The sequence below is a fragment of the Alnus glutinosa genome, chromosome 13, assembly GCF_958979055.1.
Source record: "Alnus glutinosa chromosome 13, dhAlnGlut1.1, whole genome shotgun sequence".
Classification (NCBI taxonomy): Eukaryota; Viridiplantae; Streptophyta; class Magnoliopsida; order Fagales; family Betulaceae; genus Alnus; species Alnus glutinosa.
The window spans coordinates 14,097,096-14,121,320 of NC_084898.1; the positions used below are offsets into that span (position 1 = coordinate 14,097,096).

Here is a 24,225-nt window from a genome sequence, read left to right on the forward strand (position 1 = left end):
CGTAAGCTCTTGACAACTTTTGTTTTCAATCACTCATACGGTCATACCATATATATAGTAAAATTTTGACATTTTTTATATATATAAATATACAAAAATAACTTTTATTTTTGTTTTTATTAATTAATTAATTAATTTTTTTTTTTGTTTTTTTTTACGTGACTCTTGGAACATGATATTTTAGGCTTTTCTTGGATGATTCTTCTTCGGAATGGGATCTTTATTTTCGGTTCCTATAGCCTTGCTTAGTAAGGATTCAGAGCGATTATATGAGTTAAAGTATTGATTAAGTGATTAAATTTACATCTTTTTATTAGTTTAAACTTTTAGGATAAGTGATGGTTTAATAATATACTCGAATTACTAGTAATTTAGGTTCGGAGCAACAATTTGTATTCGCGTGTCAGAGTCGGATCGTGTCATAAGACTATATAGGTAAACTTTAATCTGACCCATTTAATTAAATGGGTGAGATAACTCAATTCTAATTCACTAATTTTATGTTGAGTTCGTGTCGAGTTTATGGGTCGTGAAAAAAATTATCAGCTCTAATTTAAACAGATAGTGTGAGAGATTCCATATGAACCCACATGTCCAGGTAGGTGGCTGAATAGACAAATTCAAACTTTATTTAATCAGATGAGCCTTATATGAAATCTGTTACATCATTTGCTTAAATATTTACTAACAATTCAACCTTGCTCCCTTTAAATGCCTAATCCTAATCCTATATTTCGTTATGATCATTGGTTTTTATTGGAACTTCCGAGTAATGAATTGGATTATAGCCAGCAATTAGCAAAGATGTTTTTGCTGGATTTTGTTATAGTGATTGTCTTGAAATGAGAATATATATATATATATATATATATATATATATATATATATATATATATATATATATATATATATATATATATATATATATATATATATATATTTTTTGTAGTGAAGAAACCGAAGATTCCATAAAAGATGTATAAATACTGAAATAGAATAGTGGGTGAGTAGGTGGCCAGTGAGCGTCCATAACAATAATAATAATTAATAAAAATTAGTGGCCGGAAACCGATGGATTCTATACTCCAATATCAACTGATACGGAATCAACTTTAATTTGCATTCAATTGGACAACCATCTTCTACATCTAACTTTTAATCAAAAATTTTAAAAAACAAACTTTTAATGAAGAAAACCCATTACAAAGTTTGCTTCTCTACAATCCATCAATCACGAGAATCTACTGTTGGTGCAATTTTCAATGGTTGAATCCTGTGAAAGAATCGTTGGAGCCGATAATAGAAATAATTTCGATGCTTAAGTCAATTATTTTTAATTTTTTTTTTTATTTTTTAATGAATATCACAGTGGACTTATGGTGTGTCCTTAGAGAAAGAGTTCAAAGTTTTTTTTTTTCTTTTTCTTTTACTTTTTTAATTATTATTATTATTATTTTTTCGAATAAGGAAAAGGGTATTAAGCAATAGGCTTCGAATGACAAGGATTTTCGACTGTGGTTTGGGCCTTAGCGAGTAGCCCATTTCCCAACATCTACCCAAAAAAAAAAATGTCAAACGATTAATGAAATAATTATGTTTTTTTTTATTTTTATTTTTATTTTTTATTTTTTTTTTATTTTTTATAGCACCTAAGTCATATTCAGTTATTGATGCTGATAGAAATAATTTATACATGAAATTTAATCTAACATGCGCAGCGGAAAACGAATAAACAGGATTCAGGCTTACCTCTAGCCATATTTGCTCAAGCTTTTCCACGATCCATCTGAAGAACAAGAAAAGATTATTTGAGGGATCTTCTAACCTATGCCTATTGCTTGATTGCCGTACTGATGGTGTACACAGGCTGTTTATTTATAGGCTAGGTCAGGGACCCTCAAATATGGTAAGTATCGTATTGTTCCTCCCATCAAGGAAACAATATTATTAATTGATTTTAAATCAATTAATCGATTCCATTACGGTAATTTAATTAATTAAATTACCTAACCGTAATACCGTATATACTATTTATTTATTAAATTATTAATAAATACTTCCTTATGTGGCATATAGGCCATATATGGAGATAAAATCTTACATTCTCCCACTTGGCCTTTATGACACATGACTTTATGGCATTAGGTTCCTTAGTTTGGCCAATCACTTATGGAATCCTCCCACTCAGATAAGAAATGTTTCACACGAATCATGGCGGTAAAACCATTATAAAATTAGGTCGTCCCTTCCATGTATCACGATGTAAAATACTCCTTACATGAGTACCTTATGGATAATCAAGCTTTATGAATGAACTTCCTATAAGTCATTCGGGTCCAACTTTATTTATCCTCATGGATAAAATAACAAAATGTGCACAAAAAATCTTTATTACAATAACTTTATGTCTATAGACCAAAAAGAGACAAACCAAGCGAAAATGAATTAATGAGTCTCATATATTCCGCATGACTTTATTCTTTCTTTACCGGTAAACTTTAAGTCATGGGATCCGCAATCATTAATTCAGCACTTATATGCTCAATAGACCCTTTATGTCTCTTAATGTTATATCTCGTACTGAGATACTTGATGTCGATTTACTTCTGCTTCTACTATTTATTCTTATAAAAGAAGATTATAGTAGAATTACCGCAGAGTATCTTTATGGTCTAACTGTAAAAAAAAAAAAAAAAAAAAAAAAAAAAAAAAAAAAAAAAAAAAAAAAAATCGACAAGATTGAGACTTACAACAAATGTCTCAACCATCATGCCTGTGTACCAAATTCATAGCACGCTAGACTTTTAGCTTTCTTGGTAGACGTAGCAACTATAGTCTGCAAACTGCATCTCTAGGATATATCCTTCAATAAAAAGATATATACCTTAGAGTAGACTTTCTACTATCTACACAATCAGCAAATTCAAATCTGAACAACTAACCACCTTCAAATGGAAAGTGTATCCTTAGGTTAAGTTGTTCTTCTTGGTTCCTTGCATATACCGCAAGACTTTATTTGCAGCACTTTATTGACTCAATATACTTATTGTCAGTCATATGGTTATGTATAATGCAGACTTTTAAAATCTTTTCATCTGCCCTTATTCCAATACCTTTGGGACATTAATCTTTATTTAATTGGTCCCTCTTAATTGCTACTGAAGGTACATAATCCTTCATTCTAAATTTTCCCAAAACTTTTTCAATGTAGGCCTTTCGAGACAATGTTAATATTCTTTATGTCTCTGTGAATCTCTATGTCAAAAGACATAAGAGGTTTCACCTAAATCCTTCATTTCAAAGTTTTGTGAACTTTATGTAGCAAACCTAAATCACCACTTGCAAATATAGGACTAGAAAGATTATTGTACTCCCACTGACCTTAAGGTATATATACTAATCAAGGTTTTCAATTACCTTGTAAAAGTATATCACCGATGAGAGATCTATCATAGCCCATAAATAGAATTCTTTAATTTGCAAGCTTTCTGACTGTTATTTATAAAACCTTTTGATTGTTTCATGTAAACCTCATCTTTAAGATCCTCATTTAGAAAAGTTGTTTTCGCATCCATTTGATGTAGCTCTGGATCAAAATGAGCTACTAATGCTATGATTATCTTGATGAACCATTCTTATACATTGGAAAGAATGTTTCACGATAATCAATGCCTTCCTTATGAGTAAAACCATTGGCTACGAGTCTAGCTCGACCCTTCAGCCATGGACTTAACTCTCACTTTATGGCACTGAATCTCAATGTGGAGTTTTCTCCACTCATAGCATGTGAAAACAAATTTGGATCATCTTTATGTCCAATGTCAACATCAGACTCTGGGAGATATACAACATGATCACTAAGAATTGTTGATCTATTTATTCTATAGGATTTTCTTAATTCTACTTCCTCTGCATTTTGCAATGGGAGAATAGACTTTTGAACCTGTTTTGTATGAGTTGGTTGTTCTACAAATGATTGTGGCTCAGGATAATCAATCTGATTTTTCCTGAATTTAATCATTCATCCTCTATGAGGAGGAGACTTAGCCAACTCTAGTGCTTCCTCAATTTCAATTTGTGTGAATGAGCACTCCCACTAGGTTCTGCATCCTCTAGAAATTTTACAATCAACAACTCTAGGCTTATATGAAGGACAATAAAATATTAAAACCCTTTAAAGTTTACTAGATAGCTTATAAAAGATCCACTGGTTGTCCTTGAATCTAATTTCCTAAGGCGAGGATTATAAATCCTCTCTTTAGCAAGGCAACCCCATATGTGTGAATAATTTAAACGAAGCTTCCATCTATTTCATGCTTTAAAAGGTGTCTTATGGACAACCTTAGATGGAATCCTGTTTAACATATACACAACGGTCTTCAAAGCTTTACTCTATAAGGGTAATAACAGATTAGTATTACTAATCATTTCCTTTTGTGTGTACCTACCTTAATACTCTATGCCTACATTAGATCTTCTGATCTTCATATTGTTTCTCTTCTTCTTCCTTATAGGTATTGAAAGCATTCAATACCTCAGCTTTAATATTTAGAAGATAGAGATACATAAACTTTATATGGTCATCACTAAAAGAGATAAAAAATATCTCTGACCATTTAGGCAGTGAGTATGAAAAGGTCAACACCTTTCAATGTACATGATCTCAAGAATCTCAAAATGCTATCTTCGGCACCTCTAGTGGTTTTGTTGGTATGCTTTCCCTTATGCAGCCCACACAAGAACCAAAGTCAGTAAATTACCGACTTTTATTTACTGTATGGAGATATATTTCTCAAAGACTCTACTTTATGTCAACATCACTATGCAGAATTAAACAAATAATTTTGTTTCAAAAATTGGGACGTAAGTCAATTTTAAATAGACTTTAAATAAACCCCAACCAATATTCCACCAAAAAATAAGAAAAATTTCAAGTTTAAAATAAAATTGAAATTTTTTAATAAGCCAAACTAGAAAATAGATTTCAAAAAGATTATGGAATATAAATCATTTTTGAGGTCAAAATTATAACTGAATTTTAAAATTAACCTATAGATCCCAACAAGCTCAAATTATAAACACGTGTTATCCATTTTAAAAAGGACTCTGCATTTGTGTTGACAATGTGGATTGTTAAACCATAATCAATCCACAATATATTTGATTGAGTCACTAAAAGAGATTCACGACATACTAGATGTATGAGATTATCTTTATTTTAAGTCATTTCTTATACTTCATACAATCTTTCTTTATATGCCCTTAATTTTTCTTATTGCATGAGAAATAAGTATCTTGATTGCCATAATACTTTATTGGCACTTTATTCTCATGCTTTAAGTGTTGGACATGATTGCATTTATTGGTCCTTCCCTTGACATGAGTAATCATGTGAACACTTTATAAATTCTCTCATATCCTTGAACACACATGGTTAGAAGTTTATTTACTAACCATTTATTCTTACGTGTGTTACAAGATAAAATTATACACTTAGAAGAGAGAATTCAAAATTGAAATAGACCAATAATGACTTAAAAAATCTCAATCTTTAGAAACTTAAGCTAAACTACAATATCCTTCATTCCCATAATGGAATTAGAAACACTCAAATGAAAAGGCATATTAATCCTTTTCCAGTCAGAAAAATATTACCATAATGTATTGGAATATAAAAGTACCAAAGTAGAGTAATATGAACAGCTGCAATAACCAAGAAAATAATTACTTTAATGCTATGAATTAACCTTATTTTAAATTAGCCAATGCCAATTTAAATAGTAAATTTCAACCTACCTGTGGGCAAAGGTTGCATCACGCATGAAATTTACTCTTTATTAATAAGACTAAAGCAAATTTAAATATTAATAAATAAAATTCTTCGTACCTTTGGGCAACCGAGAGAAATTTTACTTTTAATACTAAAGTTGTTATCTTATTCTAATTAAGTCATAAAGCTAAAAACTTCCCTTTGGGGATAAGTAATTAAATTTATGAATTAACTACAAGACAATGTCAAATTTATTTTAAATTAGCCAATGCCAATTTAAATAGTAAATTTCAACCTACCTTTGGGCAAAGGTTGCATCACGCATGAAATTTACTCTTTATTAATAAGACTAAAGCAAATTTAAATATTAATAAATAAAATTCTTCGTACCTTTGGGCAACCGAGAGAAATTTTACTTTTAATACTAAATTTGTTATCTTATTCTAATTAAGTCATAAAAATAAAAACTTCCCTTTGGGGATAAGTAATTAAATTTATGAATTAATTACAAGACGATGTTAATTTTTCTATATGAAGTTCACGTGTACGATCTTTATGCAATTATTATAAAATCGAGATGCTGTGGCTCTCCCAAAATCATAATAATCACTCTGCAGTTTATGAACATCTAATAAAATTCTTTACGTGTACGATCTTTATGCAATTATTATAAAATCGAGATGCTATGGCTCTCCCAAAATCATAATAATCACTCTGCAGTTTATGAACATCTAATAAAATTCTTTATGATGTTCTTATGCGTAATCCTGATGTAATTATCATTAAAAATCGGGATGCTGTGGCTCTCCCAAAATTATCATGATAATTACTACTTCATTAACATCTAACAACTTTATAGATGCCCCCTTAATAGCCCAGGAATATAACAAACCAATACTTAAATGGGGTAAACAGCATTTTCCAAGGTGCAAGCAGATGAGCTCCCAGGAAAGTGAGGGGGGTCACACCGGACACACTTAAATCCCAAGACTTTCCTTGCCAGAATTTTCCCCGACATTGCATTCTTAGATATTACTGTAAACACACCAGTATTTATGGTATTGTTGATTATTCTTAGGTCTAGGCATCAAACAATTTATATATAACAATATAAATTCAACAATTAAAATATATTCCTCAATATATGTATTAAAGAAACAATAATCTTAAAATACAACACTGTAAATAATAAGTGGAATAAAACTGCAATATGAGGACATAATAAAAAATATGGCCCAATAGTTTAGTAGGTGGCCAAGGCTCTTTACACTTGGTGAACCCAAGTTCTAAACCCCACATGAGCCTACTATTCTTGATGGGTTACTGAAATGGGTTACTGTATTGGGCTGATCCATTTGGGTCAACCCACTTAAATGGGTCCTTCAATTTTAATAAACTGAATTGGGTCAACCCAATTAAAAGCTCCTTTCTTTTTTCTTTTTTTTTTTTTTTTTTTTTTTTTTTTTTTTTTTTTTTTTTTTTAAACTGAATAGGGTCTCTTGGGCTGACCCAATGGGTCAGCCCTTGGATTGGGCTGACCCGAATGGGTTAGTTCCTTGATTGGGCTGACCCGTTCGGGTCAGCCCACTTGATATCGGGTTGTGCGTGTGGGTTTTAAACCCTGCCCGATCCATTATCCGACCCGACCCGGAATTTACTGATGGGTTGGAACCCTACCCATAACCCGACCCGAATTACTAAATGGGCCGAAACCCTTTTGACCAGAAATTGAATAAGCCCTAACCCGTTAACCCGAAAATGACCCGGAAACACCTTAACTCTTGAAACCCTAACTGCCGCCGCCACCCATTCTTCTTCTACCTCATGAGCCGCCGCCCCTTGCCTCCTACTGCACCCTTATGCGGCGGCCACTGGTAGACGACGGCGAAGATGCCGGCCATGAAGGGCCGGCGCCTATGGAAAAGCCCACAGGCTGCCCGTTTTTTTTTTTTTTTTTTTTTTTTTTTTTTTTTTTTTTTTTTTTTTTTTTTTTTTTTTTCTTCTTCTTCTTCCCCGTGAACACCAGCCACCTACCTTATGCAGCGGCCACGAAAGGCCGCCGCTCAGCAGCAACGGCGACCCCTCTGGGTCGCCGTTTACTCAAAAACCTGGCGGCCCGTAAGGGCAGCCAGTTTCCGCGACGGGGAGAGTCCGCTTCAGCGGCCTCTCCTCCTTACACGGACCACGCCGGCCATGAGCGACGGCGACCCAGAGAGGTCGCCGTTGGTCCAGGAACCAGGCGACCCGTGAGGGCCGCCAGTTCCGATGAAGGGGGAGACCGCTAGAAGCGGCCTCTCCTTCGCCAAACGACGCCGGCCACGACGGGCCGGCGCCTACTGTATGCCGGTGGCGTTCCTGCTGGTGGTAGAGGAGAGATCGGGCGGTGGTCTTTGTGCCGAGGCCTAGATCCTCCCTTATGCAGTGATAAATCACTGCTGGATCCTTCCTTCAGCCTCCTTATGCACGTATCCGAAACACAAACACGTACAATTCATGAACAACAATAATAATAGGCTGAATTCTGTTCCATATGGAACAATGGAACAAACAACATGTTGAAAAATTAATACCCATATATATTTTTCAACCGTTTGTGAACGATAAATATAATTTCAAACAAATTATGTTTACAAAAAATATCAATTCAACAAAGACTTAATGCTAAACAAAATAGCATAGAGGCTGCTCTGATACCACATGATAGAAATAATTTATACATGAAATTTAATCTAACATGCGCAGCGGAAAACGAATAAACAGGATTCAGGCTTACCTCTAGCCATATTTGCTCAAGCTTTTCCACGATCCATCTGAAGAACAAGAAAAGATTATTTGAGGGATCTTCTAACCTATGCCTATTGCTTGATTGCCGTACTGATGGTGTACACAGGCTGTTTATTTATAGGCTAGGTCAGGGACCCTCAAATATGGTAAGTACCGTATTGTTCCTCCCATCAAGGAAACAATATTATTAATTGATTTTAAATCAATTAATCGATTCCATTACGGTAATTTAATTAATTAAATTACCTAACCGTAATACCGTATATACTATTTATTTATTAAATTATTAATAAATACTTCCTTATGTGGCATATAGGCCATATATGGAGATAAAATCTTACAGATGCTCGTTGGAGAAGCACTGCACTTGGTATTCCAAGCGGTGACAGACGTAAGTTTATTACAAAGTAGACGATCGCCTAAGAGCCTGTTTAGAATTACATTAAAGACCTTAAAACTTGTTTTTAGTATACAAAAAGCTATGCAAACAAAAATGGGCTCGTTTGGTTAATTTTTATTTATTTTTATTTTTGACTATTTTGCTCTAAAAGAAGCCCAAAACTGTGTTTTGGACAAGCTTGAAAATGATTTATTTTTTTTATTTTTTTCTTTCTAAAAAGCTCTTTCAGGATTTTCCTATAGACAAAATCTTTGTTTTTCAATGCAATCACAAACAGGCTCCAAACTCGTATGCAACCTATAACATAGAATGAGTAATACTTCAAACGCTCTTACTCCCACAGTCTCTAATATGGCTTTTAAAATCACTATTGAATTTTGATCAAATGATGATTTTAAAAGCCACGTCAAGGGAGTATAGAAGTGAGAGTGTGAGACCGGAAGTATGTGTAACATTTTTCAACACAGAATTCGTTAGCTTACGGTTGTATAGATTGGGTTTGGGCCGGATTCAAGTGGCCTGCTTCACAGATTGTATTTGGGCTGGGTTCAAGTGGCCCGCTTCATAGATTGGCTTTCATCTTCAATCTTCCGCTATTCGTTTATTCACTCGCTCTCTCTCTCTCTCTCCCTGCGCAGCACCAACTGCTTGCTATGGAGTTCGCCACCAGCGCTCCGAGCTTAGCGCTCCACCGGCCCATGTTAGCACCGCCCATCACTTCCCGAACCGCAAACCCTAACCGTATCTTAACCTCCTTCTCTCCCAGAGCCTCTCTCTCCACTAACTTCCTCCCTCCCTTCGCCGGCGGCAGCGTTTCCGCCGACTTCTCGGGCCACAAACTCCGTCCCTTGTCTCTCAGTCTGGCGTCCAAGGGCAAGCGAGGTGTCGTAACCATGGTACAACTCTCTCCCAAATACCAATGCATTGTTAAATCATTTGCTAGGTTTCTAAGTCGTGATTGGCTTCGAATTTCGAGAAATTCTCTACTTTATTTTATTTATCTAGTCGAAGAACTTCAAAATTGTCAAGTTTTGCAGGGTTTATGCGTAGTAAGTGAGGTTGTTGTCCTAAAAACTTAAGCTAATAGTCCCTCAATAAGTGAGGTTTAATACGTAGAATATTTTATATGAAAACTTAAAATTGGAAGGTAAATTACGGAGTCGGGCTTGAACTCAAGACCGCCATTGATACCATATTAAATTATCAGCTGTTTGAAAATTTTAAGCTGATAAAAATTGTAAATTTAATTAATAGTCTAATAGTTGCAATGGATGAACTTGTTTATATTGGACATTTAACTTAGCACAAGGTAAAAATTCAAAGCAGCAGCTTTTATGTCATTTCATGTAGACAAGCAGTATGCTGATTTTTAGTTATCGACTATGCATTAAGATATACCAATTAAAACCTCATCATTTCTTCAAATAGATCACAGCTAAAATGCACTTGTAACAGTACTTGTTGGTGATTGGGTTTATGTAATACAACAATATGTGGTCTAACCCTTAATTTTATTTTCATGTGAGCAGCATCAAGTTGTTCTTTAATAGTTCCTTCTATATCACCCTAAGATGCCATATGTGTTTCCGAACTTCTACGAATGCAGTTCTCTGATATTTTTGTGGACAGGTTATTCCATTTTCGAGGGGAAGTGCATGGGAGCAGCCTCCTCCAGACCTGGCATCTTACCTGTACAAAAACCGGATTGTTTACTTGGGCATGTCCCTTGTTCCTTCCGTCACAGAGTTGATACTAGCAGAATTTTTGTACCTTCAGTATGAAGATGCAGACAAGCCTATCTACCTATACATAAACTCCACTGGAACCACCAAGGTCAATATTTTCATTGTTCTCTCTGGCTTGCGTCTGAAAATTTCCTTGGATATTCTGTTTGAGTGTCCATTATGGATTTATAGAAACTATCTTATACGGACGGATTAACCAGATCTGCAATTGAAAGTTTGATTCTGCCTTACCAAACACTATCCTTTGTGTTTCCTGTTCCAAGAAAAAAAAAGGGGAATTAAAATAAGTATGCTTTTAGTTTTATCAAATTATTTCAAATTTGATAGCTCTTTCTATGAAAACCGAGAAGAAAGAAGTCGTTGCCCTGGCTCGCAATCATGGATTCCACCTTGTTGCTCTTGCTTGACATAGGGCCCCCAGGTAGTGGATCCATTTTATCGAGGTACAAAATATTATAGAGCCTTCAAAACTGAGGAAGCATTATGAAATTATTGGATATATACTTATCAAAAAAAAAAAAAATGAAATTATTGGATATATGGTATGAATAAATGATAAAAATCACTATAATGATACTTAGAGCTTAATTTACATATAGACAGCATTAATGTGGAGTAAAGGTACAGTGAGGGAAAAGGTATATGCTCATAAGGAAATAGATGATTTTTTTAAAGCTATTGAAAATCAAACTTATTGACTACCTCCTTATGTGGCTTCGATTTGATTGTCAGGGTATTCGACATGTTTGTTTCATAGTTAAAGGAAATGGAAAATAAAAGAAAAACGAAAGGTAGAAAGAAAGAAATAAAGTTAGAGCGCCCCCTAAAAAAAAAAAAAAAAAAAAAACCAGCATCAAGGTCTCCGTTTTTAACTTTGAGAGAGAAGCATCTTCTTTGCCTACTTTTAGCATATCTAAGTATCAAATATAAATATTTTCTTTTTTGTTGGTTCCATCTTAATAAACCAAGTTTTGATATGATGCTGTGAAATGGTGCTTCAGTATTTAATTGCAATGATTTGTGCCTATAATAGCATTTTGCACTTCTTTTCAGGGTGGCGAGAAGTTGGGTTACGAGACTGAGGCTTTTGCTATTTATGATGTTATGAGGTCATTAACGTTTATACTTACATGAATATGTCTTTATTCACCTATTGTAATGTCTATATTATGTTGAGCGGTTCATATATTCATTTAGTGAACTTTACAGACGACATAGAACCTCTTTGTCTTTTGAGTGTTCTCTTGGCTTTTTAAGTTTAAAAGTTGTTATCTAGAATGTTTAAACTGATTTAGGTATCACCCCATTTTGTGCTTTGTGAATACTGCTGAGGTCTTTTGAGTTTAAATGTCGCATCTCACTGATGGAATCTCCCAAAAGTTCCATATGCCAATGTTTATTTTATTGTTTTTAGGGGAAACTTTACAAAACCCCCCTGAACTTCCACTTGTTTTGAAACTACCCCCCTAAAGTTCAAAAACTCTCAATTTTCACCCCTTAAACTTTGAATTTGTTGCAATGTTCACCCTCTGTTAGGATTTTCTATTAAATCCTAACGGAGGCCTTAAAAATGACACAAATGCCCTTTTTTCATTAATTTTTTTTTTGACCCGTGGGTCAGCAGACGTCATTGCTGGCGCTGCAGTCTCTGCAGGGGAAGAGTTTTCCTGTTCTTGTTGTCGTTGCTCCTGCACCTGATGCAGTTGATTCAATGAGAGAAGTGAAGAAGCGCTTGACTGCTGCTGGTGATGATGATCTTCGATGATTGGGTTAGGGGAAGCGCTAGGCAGTGGTGTAATTCCCCAGTGCAAGTACAATTGATTCATGGGTTCAGGAGAGGAGAAATTAGGAAGCCCAGAGTCTAATAGATTGAGCTTAATCCGTTCTGAAGATCCTTGCAAAGCTGAGTTGCCTTTGATACTGGGGCATTCGTCCTGCTTGTCAGCACATGCATTCCACTTTCTACTACAAAATCGACTTTGGACCCCAAATTTTACCTCACTGACAAGAAAAGCACAGCCCACCTCCCATAAATTTCAAACCTTCTCTCTGCAGCGAAATCATAATAAAAACCAGACAAACTAGGTAACCAACAAGCTTCATGTGGAACTACTCTCCATAACATAGACAACCTATATCACTCTCTCTCACCCGCCCTGAAGTTTCCTAAATATTGTACAAGTTCTTCTTTGATGCCTTATTAAGCTTCTTGTAGATCGCTGCTGTTGTAGAGAGAGTAGTTGAAGATGAGATCAGGAGGCTGCACTCTTCAACAAACTCTAACTGCAGAGGCCGCAAGAGTAGTAAACCAAGCCATAACCCTCGCCAGGCATCGCAGCCATGCTCAAGTGACTCCTCTCCAGGTGGTGACCCAGCCGTGGGTCAGACATGACCCACGCTGGGTCACGAGTCTATTTTAATTTTTAATTTGAAATTAAGTGTAAATTTGGAATTTTATAAAAGTTTTAGGGGCATAAAGGTCATTTCACCCCTTTTGCCGTTTGATTTAATGTCAAACCCTAACGGAGGGGGGCATTGTAACAAATTCAAAGTTTGAGGGTGAAATTGAGAGTTTTTGAACTTTATGGGGGTAGTTTCAAAACAAGTGGAAGTTCAGGGGGGTTTTATGAAATTTCCCCATGTTTTTATTATTTTTAAAAATATCTGAGCTTTGTTACATGCAGCTCAGAAACATCAGTCCTTTGGTAGACGAAAGGATTGCGACTGAAAATATAAAAGCACCCTAGCATAAAGTGTATAATGAAATTGTTCCAACTTTGCCAGCAATTTTGTTGATATTATCTTCTTGCACTTTAAGGACTTCCACATTTGCTTACCTGTGTACTTAGTTTTAGCCCCTATCCATATTATAGTTGAATTGCTTTTGCCTCATTCATCATTTACTTGCTTTGGTGTAATTGATGATTTATATAGGCTTTGTTTCAGTGATTCTCTATGGCTAAAGGATGTCAAATAAGCTTGTAAAATAACTTCCATTTGCAAATCAACTGTGGACTTTATGTATCTTTACAATTGTGTGGAGTTTATGAACTCTATGGCGTGTCTGTCACATGGGTATTCTCTTCCACTGCAGGTATGTCAAGCCACCTATATTTACTCTCTGTGTTGGTAATGCCTGGGGAGAAGCAGCCTTACTTTTGTCTGCTGGTGCAAAGGGAAACCGTTCTGCTTTGCCCTCATCAACAATCATGATAAAGCAGGTTATTTTCTTGGCAACCAGTGATCTCTAATGCTTTGAAATATTGTCCTTTCATGTCGTCTTTGCCTTCTGTGACAGTCTTGCTTTGCCTTTTAGCAAGGATGGAAATTTGCTATTTATATGATATAGTGGTGGATGCACCAGGAATAAATTTCTTATAAAAATTGTGGTCTTCTTTCTCAATCATCTGCAGCCAATTGCCAGATTCCAAGGTCAAGCAAGTGATATCGAGCTGGCTAGAAAAGAAGTAAAGAATGTGAAGGCAGAATTGGTATGTCTAATAATCCCTTATATTACATTTTTTCGCCCTTTCATGTTCCATGCTTGATCACTATTATACATTTTGAAATTTCTATTAATTGGGTTAATTTCATTGTTTTATGAACGAGTCTGAAGGATGATCAGAAGGTCCTTGTTGCTTTGTTTTATGATCATCAAAACTTATTAAGAACAAAAAGGTGTTTTACACCTTTTATTTTATGTTTTATGTTTGTTAAAAGGCAAGGAAGTGGAACCAATTTCGAAAATTCTGTTATATAATTTATTAAAGAAGACATATGGGTTATAAGGTTCAGCAGATATTTGTCTATAGGCATCTTTTTTTCTAGAGATTTTAACTGTTTAGCACGACTAATATTTTTATTCGTTCTATGAATCCATTATAAGAGAGTATAAAACTTAATAACTGACTCATCCATTTTAGGATTTGATGGAACCATGTATGTGATTGTTAAATAGTAAATGGCTCATTCATTGTATTCATTGCGTGTGCGAGCATGTGTTTGGGAGAGAGCGAGAGGGGGTTAGTAGTTAGAAAATGAAAAAGGAAAAGAGAAAAAAATGCAGGTTTTGGTTATCATGTTTAACGTATTTTAATAAATGGTCGAAGAACTGCAAAAGACTCATCAATTGGACATAAAAAACCGTCCAATTGCCCGGTGTTTAACCTGTATTTGAGCTTTAGAGAGCCTTGGTTTTGTTATAGAGAGCCCCTTCTATACGGCAGTGGCAGAAAATAGTGGGTTTATGCCCACCAATAATCACTTGACACGTCAACTAAAAGCAAAAAAAATGAAATGATGCTGAAGTACCCAATCCCTCTCACAACTCCCATATTTGCGTTAAAAAATAAAAAATAAAAAAAAAATACCTGCCCCAATTCACGTCTGCTGGTTGCCCGCCGCCTGCCCGCCCGTCCGCCGTCTGCCCGCCCGTCCGCCTGCCGGTCACTTGTCTGCTGGTCGCCCGTCTGCTGTCGCCAAATCACTGCCCGGACTGGACCACGCCACCAACGCCGTCGCCAACGCCATCTGCCCAAATCAGGTTCACCGTCCACCCCAAATCCGTCCCTCTGCCCGGATTGGACCACTGCTCCACCGGTGTGGGTGAGGCATTTCATCATACACCTCGTGTGCATATTAGCATTTCTGTTTCCTTTAGATTATACAAAAAAAAAATTTGTTTCCTTTAAATTATACAACAGAGGCTCTCATAATCAGGACCGAAGATGAATTAATAGAAGAGAAAAAAACAAGAAATTCAGAGAGAGACGGACAGAAAATGAGAGAGAGAGAGAACATAGACGGAGAAAATCCCACACCGGAGAGTTACCGGTGCGGGTTTTTTTTCATTAGTCCCGGCGCAGTATGGGCGGCGGCGTTCGGGCCTGGGCAGTGTCGGTGGCATTCGGATTGGCGGTGATTCACCGGTCAAGAGAACTAGCATAGGTCGAAGAACAGAGGGTGTTTGGTTTTTTAGCATACGTTGAAGAAGTGGTCGTCTGTTTTGTTTCTATTTGATTTTTTGGTTCCATGCTAACATGTCATACTTTCATTGGAAGGCAAAAAATGCCTAGTTTCTGCCATGACCTGATTGAAGTTATTCCCTTTGTTATATGAAGCAATGAAAGTAGTGATAGAAACCAATATTCAAGCTTATATTTCACAGTCCGCCAAAAAAATAAAAGAATAAAAAGTGCTTATACATAAAATGCTGCTGTAATTGCATCTAAACTGCTCTAACGGCTCTGAGTTGATTCTCATTTGACTGATAGACTTTAGCTACTTTGCATTTAGATGTGCGTTTAATTATGGGCCGATATACCACCTGACATGGTTATTTAATTTACATTCCAGGTTAATCTTTTTGCAAGGCATGTTGGAAAATCACCTGAGCAGATTGAAGCTGACATCAGGCGTCCAAAATATTTTAGTCCCAGTGAAGCAGTTGAATATGGCATCATTGATAAGGTGTTTCCAGCAGAATGATTTTCTTTAATGTCTGGTCTAATTTTCATACAACAATAACTGAGTATTTCCGTCATATGTCCAGGTACTGTACAATGAAAGGAGTTCCGAAGATCGGGGAGTTGTCTCTGACCTGAAAAGGGCACAACTTATTTGACTCTGGGAAAACATGGATTTATTTATTGTGTGGAATAGTCAGGTAAAGCACAACCGCAAGCCACTGTCAGAATGTGAAGTATACGATAATTAAACTGCTTTTTATGCATATAGGTTTTTATGTCATGAAGTAGTTCATGGATTACAATCAGGGCCCTGTTTTCACTAGCAGTCTGTAATAGATTGTTCTATTCTTCTTTGTGCTCCTTTATGGTACTTGTAATTATTTGTTGACTGTTGTTTGTGTTGTTCAACATTTTTTTTTATGGCGTTCAGACGTAAGACTGGTTAGTTAGCGGGTCATATGGCACCACAAGTTCTAAAAGGTCTATGTCATATCAAGGCATAGATAGGATGGTTTCTCACCTTCTCTAACATGATGATGGAAGCTCCATCTGGGTTGATGGCATGGCTGTGATTGATAAATGAATGAATTGAAAAGGCTATTACAGGACAAGATATGCATATTTTGAAAGAGCAATGTTATTTTGTAAATTGGTATACAACTGTCATGCAATTTGATGATGTGACAATAAAATTCAATCATTGAATCAGCACTTGTTAAAAAAAAAACTAAAGGCTGATTTTTAGTGCCGCGTCATCCCATTAGTATGGCAGTTATATAATAGTATATTAAATAGCATTACTCATTTCAAAAATATTATTTTCTGAACTTTTTAGCACTCTCTAGTCTCAATTGTGTAGCTTGTCTCATTGTGGCTTTTCTTAAGCTATTCATTGTTATAGTCTCAAATGTGATTGCTAGTTCTTTTCATGACTGCACCATCTCTACAATTATTGCTCTTCTTCTTCCTGAAAACTTGAGTAAGGAGACAACTGGTTGGTTGGTGATCTGCTCTGTTTCTTGGTAACTCTTTTGTCCCTTTCCTTCTCATCCCAAATGACAAGTGTAGGACACGTCCCTAGTCTCAACAGTGTGTCCTTGATTTGCTTAAAGTAGTTGTGAGTGATGTCATTGCCCATGCCCGTTATAGTGAGAGTCGCTTTCTCTGAGTTGGGACTCTCTTGAAATAATCATTATTGTCATGGTGAACAGATTAATTAATGATTAATTAAGATTCTGTCTTTCATGGTTTGATATGGGTGTCAAAATATTCCTTGGTTTCTGATTTATTTATTTTGTTGGGGAAAGCAAATATCCAATTGACTTGGAGAAATAGAACATGCATTTGTGGTATACCTGTTTGTTAATTGGTGTCATAATATTGACAACTCTCTAGGTTGCTTCATTATATTATTGGACAGTATAATTTCTCATCTTTTATTGCTCTCTTCTGGATTTTTTACCTCTTCTTTACGCCTACATTATCAGATGGAAGTTTGTGCGCAGATTAGCTTCTAGATAGCCAGAGCAAGAGTTGCAGCATATACGAAGAAAATCTGAGCATCAAGCAGCTAGCAGCAGTCCACACCAATGGAAATCCCATCGGTGGAGAAACTCATAATCCCCAAAAGGATTACCAATTGGTATTCTGGTCTGATCCTTGTTGATGTCAAACAGTCTATTTCAAGCGTGCCTGTGCAAAACCAAATTCTAATTGCACTGTTCATGTATTAGACACTTTTTTTCTTTTATTTTTTTATTTTTTATTATTATTAGACTTGGTGACAAGATGCATTGAATCATGGTTTATATTATATATTGCACAAAAAAGGGGAAGCTTCCCCTTTTGCGTAGTGTCTGTCCTACGTGTTATACCAATGTTTTATTCAATATAATTGTTAATTAAATAGCATACCCCCACCAAAAAGGTTTCGTTATTTTGAATGAGTCATGGTTAGAGCAGAAGATGGTATCAAGTTGAGTCGAGTATTGAATTTGAGTTTTGAGTTGTTCAAATTCTTTACATGGGGGGCAGATATCGGTTATTATTTTATATATTTTTCATAAATTCATACTAATAATCAGTAAACTATTTATTGGAGTTTATCAGATAAATTAGTTTTTATTCATAAACTTATATAATTTAACATAACCAATTAACCTTATATATTTATGAACAGCTTAATGATGGTGCATTTGGATGTGTTATGAATATGGTAAACGAAGCTAATCAGCCTAGACCAGATATGATTGTGTCGCAGATAAAGAACGATTTAATTAATATCAAAATAATGATGAAATTGATAGGATAATTAATCATAGATTCACATCCAGGATAGTGGTTCAAAAACAACAAAATGGACGGTTCAGATGAAGACTCACCTACCCCAATTGTGACTCTAAACTTAGGCTAGCTAGCTAGCTCCGTACACCTCTCTCCTCTACATATTTTACACCTGTATTGTCCTCCTCCTCCTGCGCCGACGCCAATCGCGTCAAAATCTTTTTGGCCGCTTGTATTAATCTTTTGAGCTGCTAACGGAATTATGAGTGCTTGTCTCCCAAACTTTGGAGTTGGATATTCATGAACTCAGTCTTTTTTGACACGAGAAAGACCCTATTTATTATTTTAGTGCGTTGCAACCAGACAGATGATGCCTTTGGTGGGTCTGAGTTAATCCGGTACTTGTTTAGCATACAGCTTTTGCTAGCTGCCCTTTGTTTTGGGTCATGTCTGTCGAGATATATATGGGTATTTCTTAAAGCTTGTTTACTTTCTTAAATATATGAAAAATCTTAAAAAAATCATATGCAGTTGGATATGTTATATAGTGCTCCGTACCCAATACATTTGGTAGCACTTTAGCTTCTTTATCCATTATTTTAATACAAAATATATAATTCTTTCTCATCTCTTTTCTCTCTGCCTTTTATTGGAGGACTGTTGGGATTTTGTAAAAAATATGAGAGTAGGTAAGAAATTTGTATTTTGTAAAAAAATAATATTTAAATTATATAGAGAAAGATAAGAGAGTGCTCTAAGACTATATAAGTTAACTATAACTTGACCCATTTAATTAAATGGGTAAAACCCCTCGACCCTATCATGCTAATTCCATGTTAGATGTGAATTAAGGGCCGGCCGGGGGGGTGTACATGTAACATACTAACATGCATGATTATTCAAATCCAAAACCTCGCCACCTTTATTATTTGGTAAGCAAGCATTCGATCTCTAGTCCCAAGTGGGATAAAAAAGGTACCCTGATCGATCTCACCCTCAACGCATTTCCTCGGCTATAAATATGGGGTTATATTTATTGGCTTCCCATCATCTCCTACTCTCCTAACTCATAATATTCCTTTGCAGCTTCTTCAATCATTAAGCCATGGGGTTTACACCTGAAACCCTAATCTGTCTTCTTTCTTCTCTCATGCTGCTCTTGCCTTCACTATCTGCTTCTCATGATCAAGACACTTTTACACGCTCAAGAGCAACCTACTACGGTAGCCCTGATTGCTACGGGACTCCAAGTACGTTCATACATACAACGTCCGAGTTGATTTACTGTCACATCATCCGGCCAGTTATATATCGATCTACATAGCTAGCTAGTAGCATTACTTACTCATGTTTAATTAATAAAGACATAATTAAATAGGTTAGCAATTTTGAGCTGATTATAATTAAGTATGCACATGCATGTGTACGTACGTGTTATAGGTGGAGCTTGCGGGTTTGGCGAATTCGGAAGGACTGTCAACGATGGCAACGTGGCTGGAGTATCCAGGCTGTATAGGAATGGAACTGGCTGCGGTGCATGCTATCAGGTATTATTTTATTTATTTATTTATTTATTTGCTTTAGTATCTACAAATTAATAATTATACGCTAATTAGTTTAATTGTTTGTTAATGAGAAAGGTAAGGTGCACAACACCAGAATATTGCAGCGATGAAGGGGCGAAGATAGTGGTGAGTGACTACGGCGAAGGAGACAAAACTGACTTCATCCTCAGCCCACGTGCCTTTGTGAGGTTGGCACGTGCCAATGTGGCCTCGGAGTTGATGGCTTCCGGTGTGATCGACGTAGAATACCGGAGGATCTCGTGCCAATACTCCGGTTACAACCTCATGTTTAAGGTCCACGAGCACAGCAGATTCCCTCATTACCTAGCTATACTCGTTATATATGTAGCCGGACAAAATGACATCACAGCCGTTGAATTGTGGCAGGTACGTTCCTACGTAGATCCTCAATTGTTGACTTTGTATGTAATTAAGTAGGGTCGTAAATGAACAAGCTCGTCCGACAACACGTTCGTATAAACTCTACTCAAATTCAGCTTATTTAATAAATGAGCCGATTTTAATTTGAGCTATATATACTCATATAACTTTATTTTTATTATTTTTTATAGTATTATTTTTATTATTTTAGCCAGAAGATCTTAAGTAAAGAGGAATTATCTTCCTAATATATTAGATATAGCTTGAATTATTGTTATTGTGAGTCTTGATATAGATATATGTGTCTTTGTATGTATACGAGTGTGCGTTAATAATGAATTTATATACATACTATAAACCATGTATATAAAGTCGAGATTGAATTATTTAAGATTCAAGTAACTTTGTTTAATTATGATAGATTAACGAAAAAAAAAAAAAAAAAAAAACAATAATGACATTTACTTGATACAAGGAATAAATAAGTTAATTGTCCAGCTCGCGAACAAGGTTCGCTCGAAAAACAAATGAGTCAAACATGAACAAATTATCTAGCTCGAGCTCAACTAGTATTCGAAATAAAATTAAATGAATAGAGCTTGACTTGACTCGATTATAGCCCTAGAATTAACGGATAGCTAGATATGAAAAATAAATGATCATGGATGTGGCTTTTCTATGGTGCATGCAGGAGGATGGCCAGCAATGGAGGGGCATGCGCAGAGCCTTTGGGGCGGTGTGGGACATGGCTAACCCACCGAGTGGTTCAATCAAGTTCAGGTTCCAAGTGAGTGGCAGCGTGGGTACAACATGGGTGCACTCGAGAAATGGTCTCCCGGGTGATTGGAAGCCTGGGGTTGCTTATGACTCAGCCATTCAGCTGCTCGCTTAAAGCTAGCCTCTCTCTTTTAGTAGTATATATGATTAATGGAAGGGTTGTTAAAGAGTAATTCTATGTAACAAATTTATGTATAATTATCGTATAATTAGATGACGTGTTAGTAAAAATTAGCCATTAAATTATAAGTGCTGATTTGTACTATAATATCATCTAATCATATGTTAACTATACATTAATTTACTAAATAGCAATAAGTGCTCTCTATGTCTTGCAAATAATCTAATTATATGTTAATTAGTAGGGAATCCTATTAATGTATGCTTTGTCAACAGAAGTGATCTCTACGTCTTGCTGTACTATGCATTACTGAGAGAATATGAATAAAATATCCACTTATTCACCTTTTTTGGCTATTCTTTTAAGGAATATTAGATCAAAATACCCAAAAAAGGGTAGACACCCTAACAACAAACTCAAAACACAAAATACAATGAATGAAATACAACCGAATAATAAGAAATGAGTCAAAAAAAAATTGACCCGATCCTCTATGAAGGGCCGTAGAAAGTAGCGTTGTGCAAAAAAACCAAGTATCGTCTGCCGACCGCATGCTGCTTGTGAATTGACCGACATCGCCTAACTAGCTTGTGAACTGTCTACCTAAATTACACTAAACTAGGTTGTAGTACAATCCGTCTTTCCTAGGCATGGCCTATCTAACCCTCTTGATCATATATCAATTAAATCGTTGTATAACAATCATTCACATAATCACAGAAAATATGAAGGATTGAGTTCAATCAATATAAAGACTTTTAAGACAAGATAAGAAATTTATAATAATTGAATATAAACATTAAAATCAATTCTCACTGTTATACAACCATCATCCATATAAAAAATATCAAATTAAAATACAATTAAACTATTGTTACTTGGAAAATGCTACATTAACAACCTAATATGAATTTAGCAGCTCATCGTGGTGTTGGGATGGTCTCTTGCCATATTCTTCTCATCTTCAACTTGTCAAGCCTCCAAGAAGAATTTTCTGTCTAAAGCTAAGCACATTTCTCTTGAAGTTTAGGAGTCTATTTATAGAGATTAGGAGAGGCCTAAAAGCCCTAAGAATCCAAGAAAAATCGAAACTTAGTCTCTTAGTTCAAGTAGGATGATAAAAATTTAATCGAAGTAGGAAAATGATTCCAAATTCGTCCAGATTTGCGGTCTTTTATTACGTTGTAATTTTGGCATAGAAAACTTTTGAAATAGGAAAAACATATTTCTAAAATATTTGTTTCATTTTTTATTAACTTTCCAACGCCACAAATTTCATTGCAATCCAAGATTTGAGTAGAAAGTTATGATCAAAATATTGAGACGTGTGCAGAATCCAAATTTGAATCCAATCCGATTTTGACTCTTGTTGGAGAATTTCCGATTTAATCTTTTTCTTGATTTGATTAAACTTAAGCACATCATATACGTATTTTATTATGATTGGTTAAGCTTAATCATATCTTCTAGATCTTCTCAAAGTGTGCTTTAAGTCCAAAATCAATGGAATTAATTGCATGTTTATTTAAAATCTGAAAACAATAAAACAACACAAAATCAAATAAATAACAATGCTAAGGAATTGACATATGCAAGTTATGGGGCTTGAATGTGCATCATTCGGTGCTTATCAATCGCTACCCCTCGACCCTCACTTCTCAAAATTCTCTTTCTCTAACCTTAATGGCCGCCTAACCCTCTCATTCTCCATTTCTCCTTGATTTCTCAACGGGTGGACTCGGAGAAAACCAGAAACCTCATAGGCTCACAACTCCTCAGCTCAAGGTTCTTCTTCTTCTTATTATTCTTTGCCCTAATCTTCTGTACTTACTAACTAATTGATTTTGATTTTAACTGAATCGACAACGTTCCAGGAGGCTCTGGCGATTGGGAACCTCGACTTCACTCTCTTTGTCGTTCAGCAAATGATCAGGTCTGATATATACACTGTTCTCTAAAGTATGTTGAAAATGAATAAAAGTTGTATTTTTCTATGCTTCTGTCATCGAGCAAGAACATGATTATTTCTCTCTTTTATGCCAGATTTAGGATGCTTTGATATGTATAACAGCAAGATCCCTAAAAAAAATTGTGAATTGAATTAAAACGTGCCATGTGATATATATCCAATGTGCTGTTTTGAATTCTAGACATTTTTCGTCATCTGATTATGGGTGCTGTTTCAAGAATTGAGTTTTTGGTTGTTGAGTTCTTGTTTTGTTTCTGGAATTGTGTTTTTGGCTGCTGGGTTTTTGGCCGATTGTCAATATATGTGCTTAGTGGAATATCATCAAACATTTCATTCCTATCTAAAATGTTAAATTTATAGTGATCTCTAACTCTTTTATTAACTGTAATATTTTTCTTCAATTAATCATTCACAGATGGATTCTAAGAAATCACTTGATAATGCTCCAAAATCAAATGCTTCACCTACTGCATCTTCACCTGTTGCTACTGCATCTTCACATACTACATTAGGTGCGGCTTTCATACTCCACCTCCTAATGGTCTAATTCCTATGGAGGTTAACATCTTCCCCCCAACCTAAAATTTACATTATTCCTAATGTAACAAAATTGAGTAAATAAGTATGGATTAAGAAGTGTACCTTGAAGATGAAAATGAACTAAACTTACTACCTGCAAAATTAGAAAAGAAAAAGAAAAAAGACAACCTAAACTACGATGCAAACACTACGATTACACCAACGAACTGAGTTCATGTGTTTGGCAGATCTTGATAAACAGGATCCTCCAAATCACTAGACACATCTACAGGCTCAAAATCTTCATAAAATGGTTTCAAATATTTTTCTTTAAAAAACTTACCATTTTTGGGGTTTTTAGTTTTTGGTGCTTTGATACTAGATGGATGAGTTTTAATGGGTGTATACAACTCCTCAAAACATGGGTTTCATTCATTAGTGTG

General features: G+C 35.4%; 2 protein-coding genes across 3 annotated transcripts; both read left to right on the top strand.

The window, feature by feature from the left end:
• The first annotated feature begins 9,548 nt into the window (after window positions 1-9,548).
• On the top strand, window positions 9,549-18,019 carry LOC133854725 (ATP-dependent Clp protease proteolytic subunit-related protein 4, chloroplastic). Of its 2 annotated transcripts, none has more exons than XM_062290982.1 (8): window positions 9,549-9,850; window positions 10,584-10,787; window positions 11,753-11,808; window positions 13,794-13,920; window positions 14,113-14,190; window positions 16,055-16,168; window positions 16,251-16,364; window positions 17,655-18,019. In XM_062290982.1, exons 1-7 carry the CDS (start codon window positions 9,608-9,610, stop codon window positions 16,320-16,322), a joined length of 894 nt encoding a protein of 297 aa, XP_062146966.1. In that variant the 5' UTR covers window positions 9,549-9,607; the 3' UTR covers window positions 16,323-16,364; window positions 17,655-18,019. The 2 variants fall into 2 exon arrangements, with proteins under 2 accessions (XP_062146966.1, XP_062146967.1); XM_062290983.1 differs by having other exon boundaries at window positions 17,673-18,019.
• Window positions 18,020-19,480: 1,461 nt separating this feature from the next.
• Window positions 19,481-21,637, top strand: LOC133854361 (expansin-like B1). The gene is made up of 4 exons (XM_062290533.1): window positions 19,481-19,700; window positions 19,891-19,997; window positions 20,091-20,402; window positions 21,088-21,637. Exons 1-4 carry the CDS (start codon window positions 19,556-19,558, stop codon window positions 21,286-21,288), a joined length of 765 nt encoding a protein of 254 aa, XP_062146517.1. The 5' UTR covers window positions 19,481-19,555; the 3' UTR covers window positions 21,289-21,637.
• The last annotated feature ends 2,588 nt before the right edge of the window (window positions 21,638-24,225 follow it).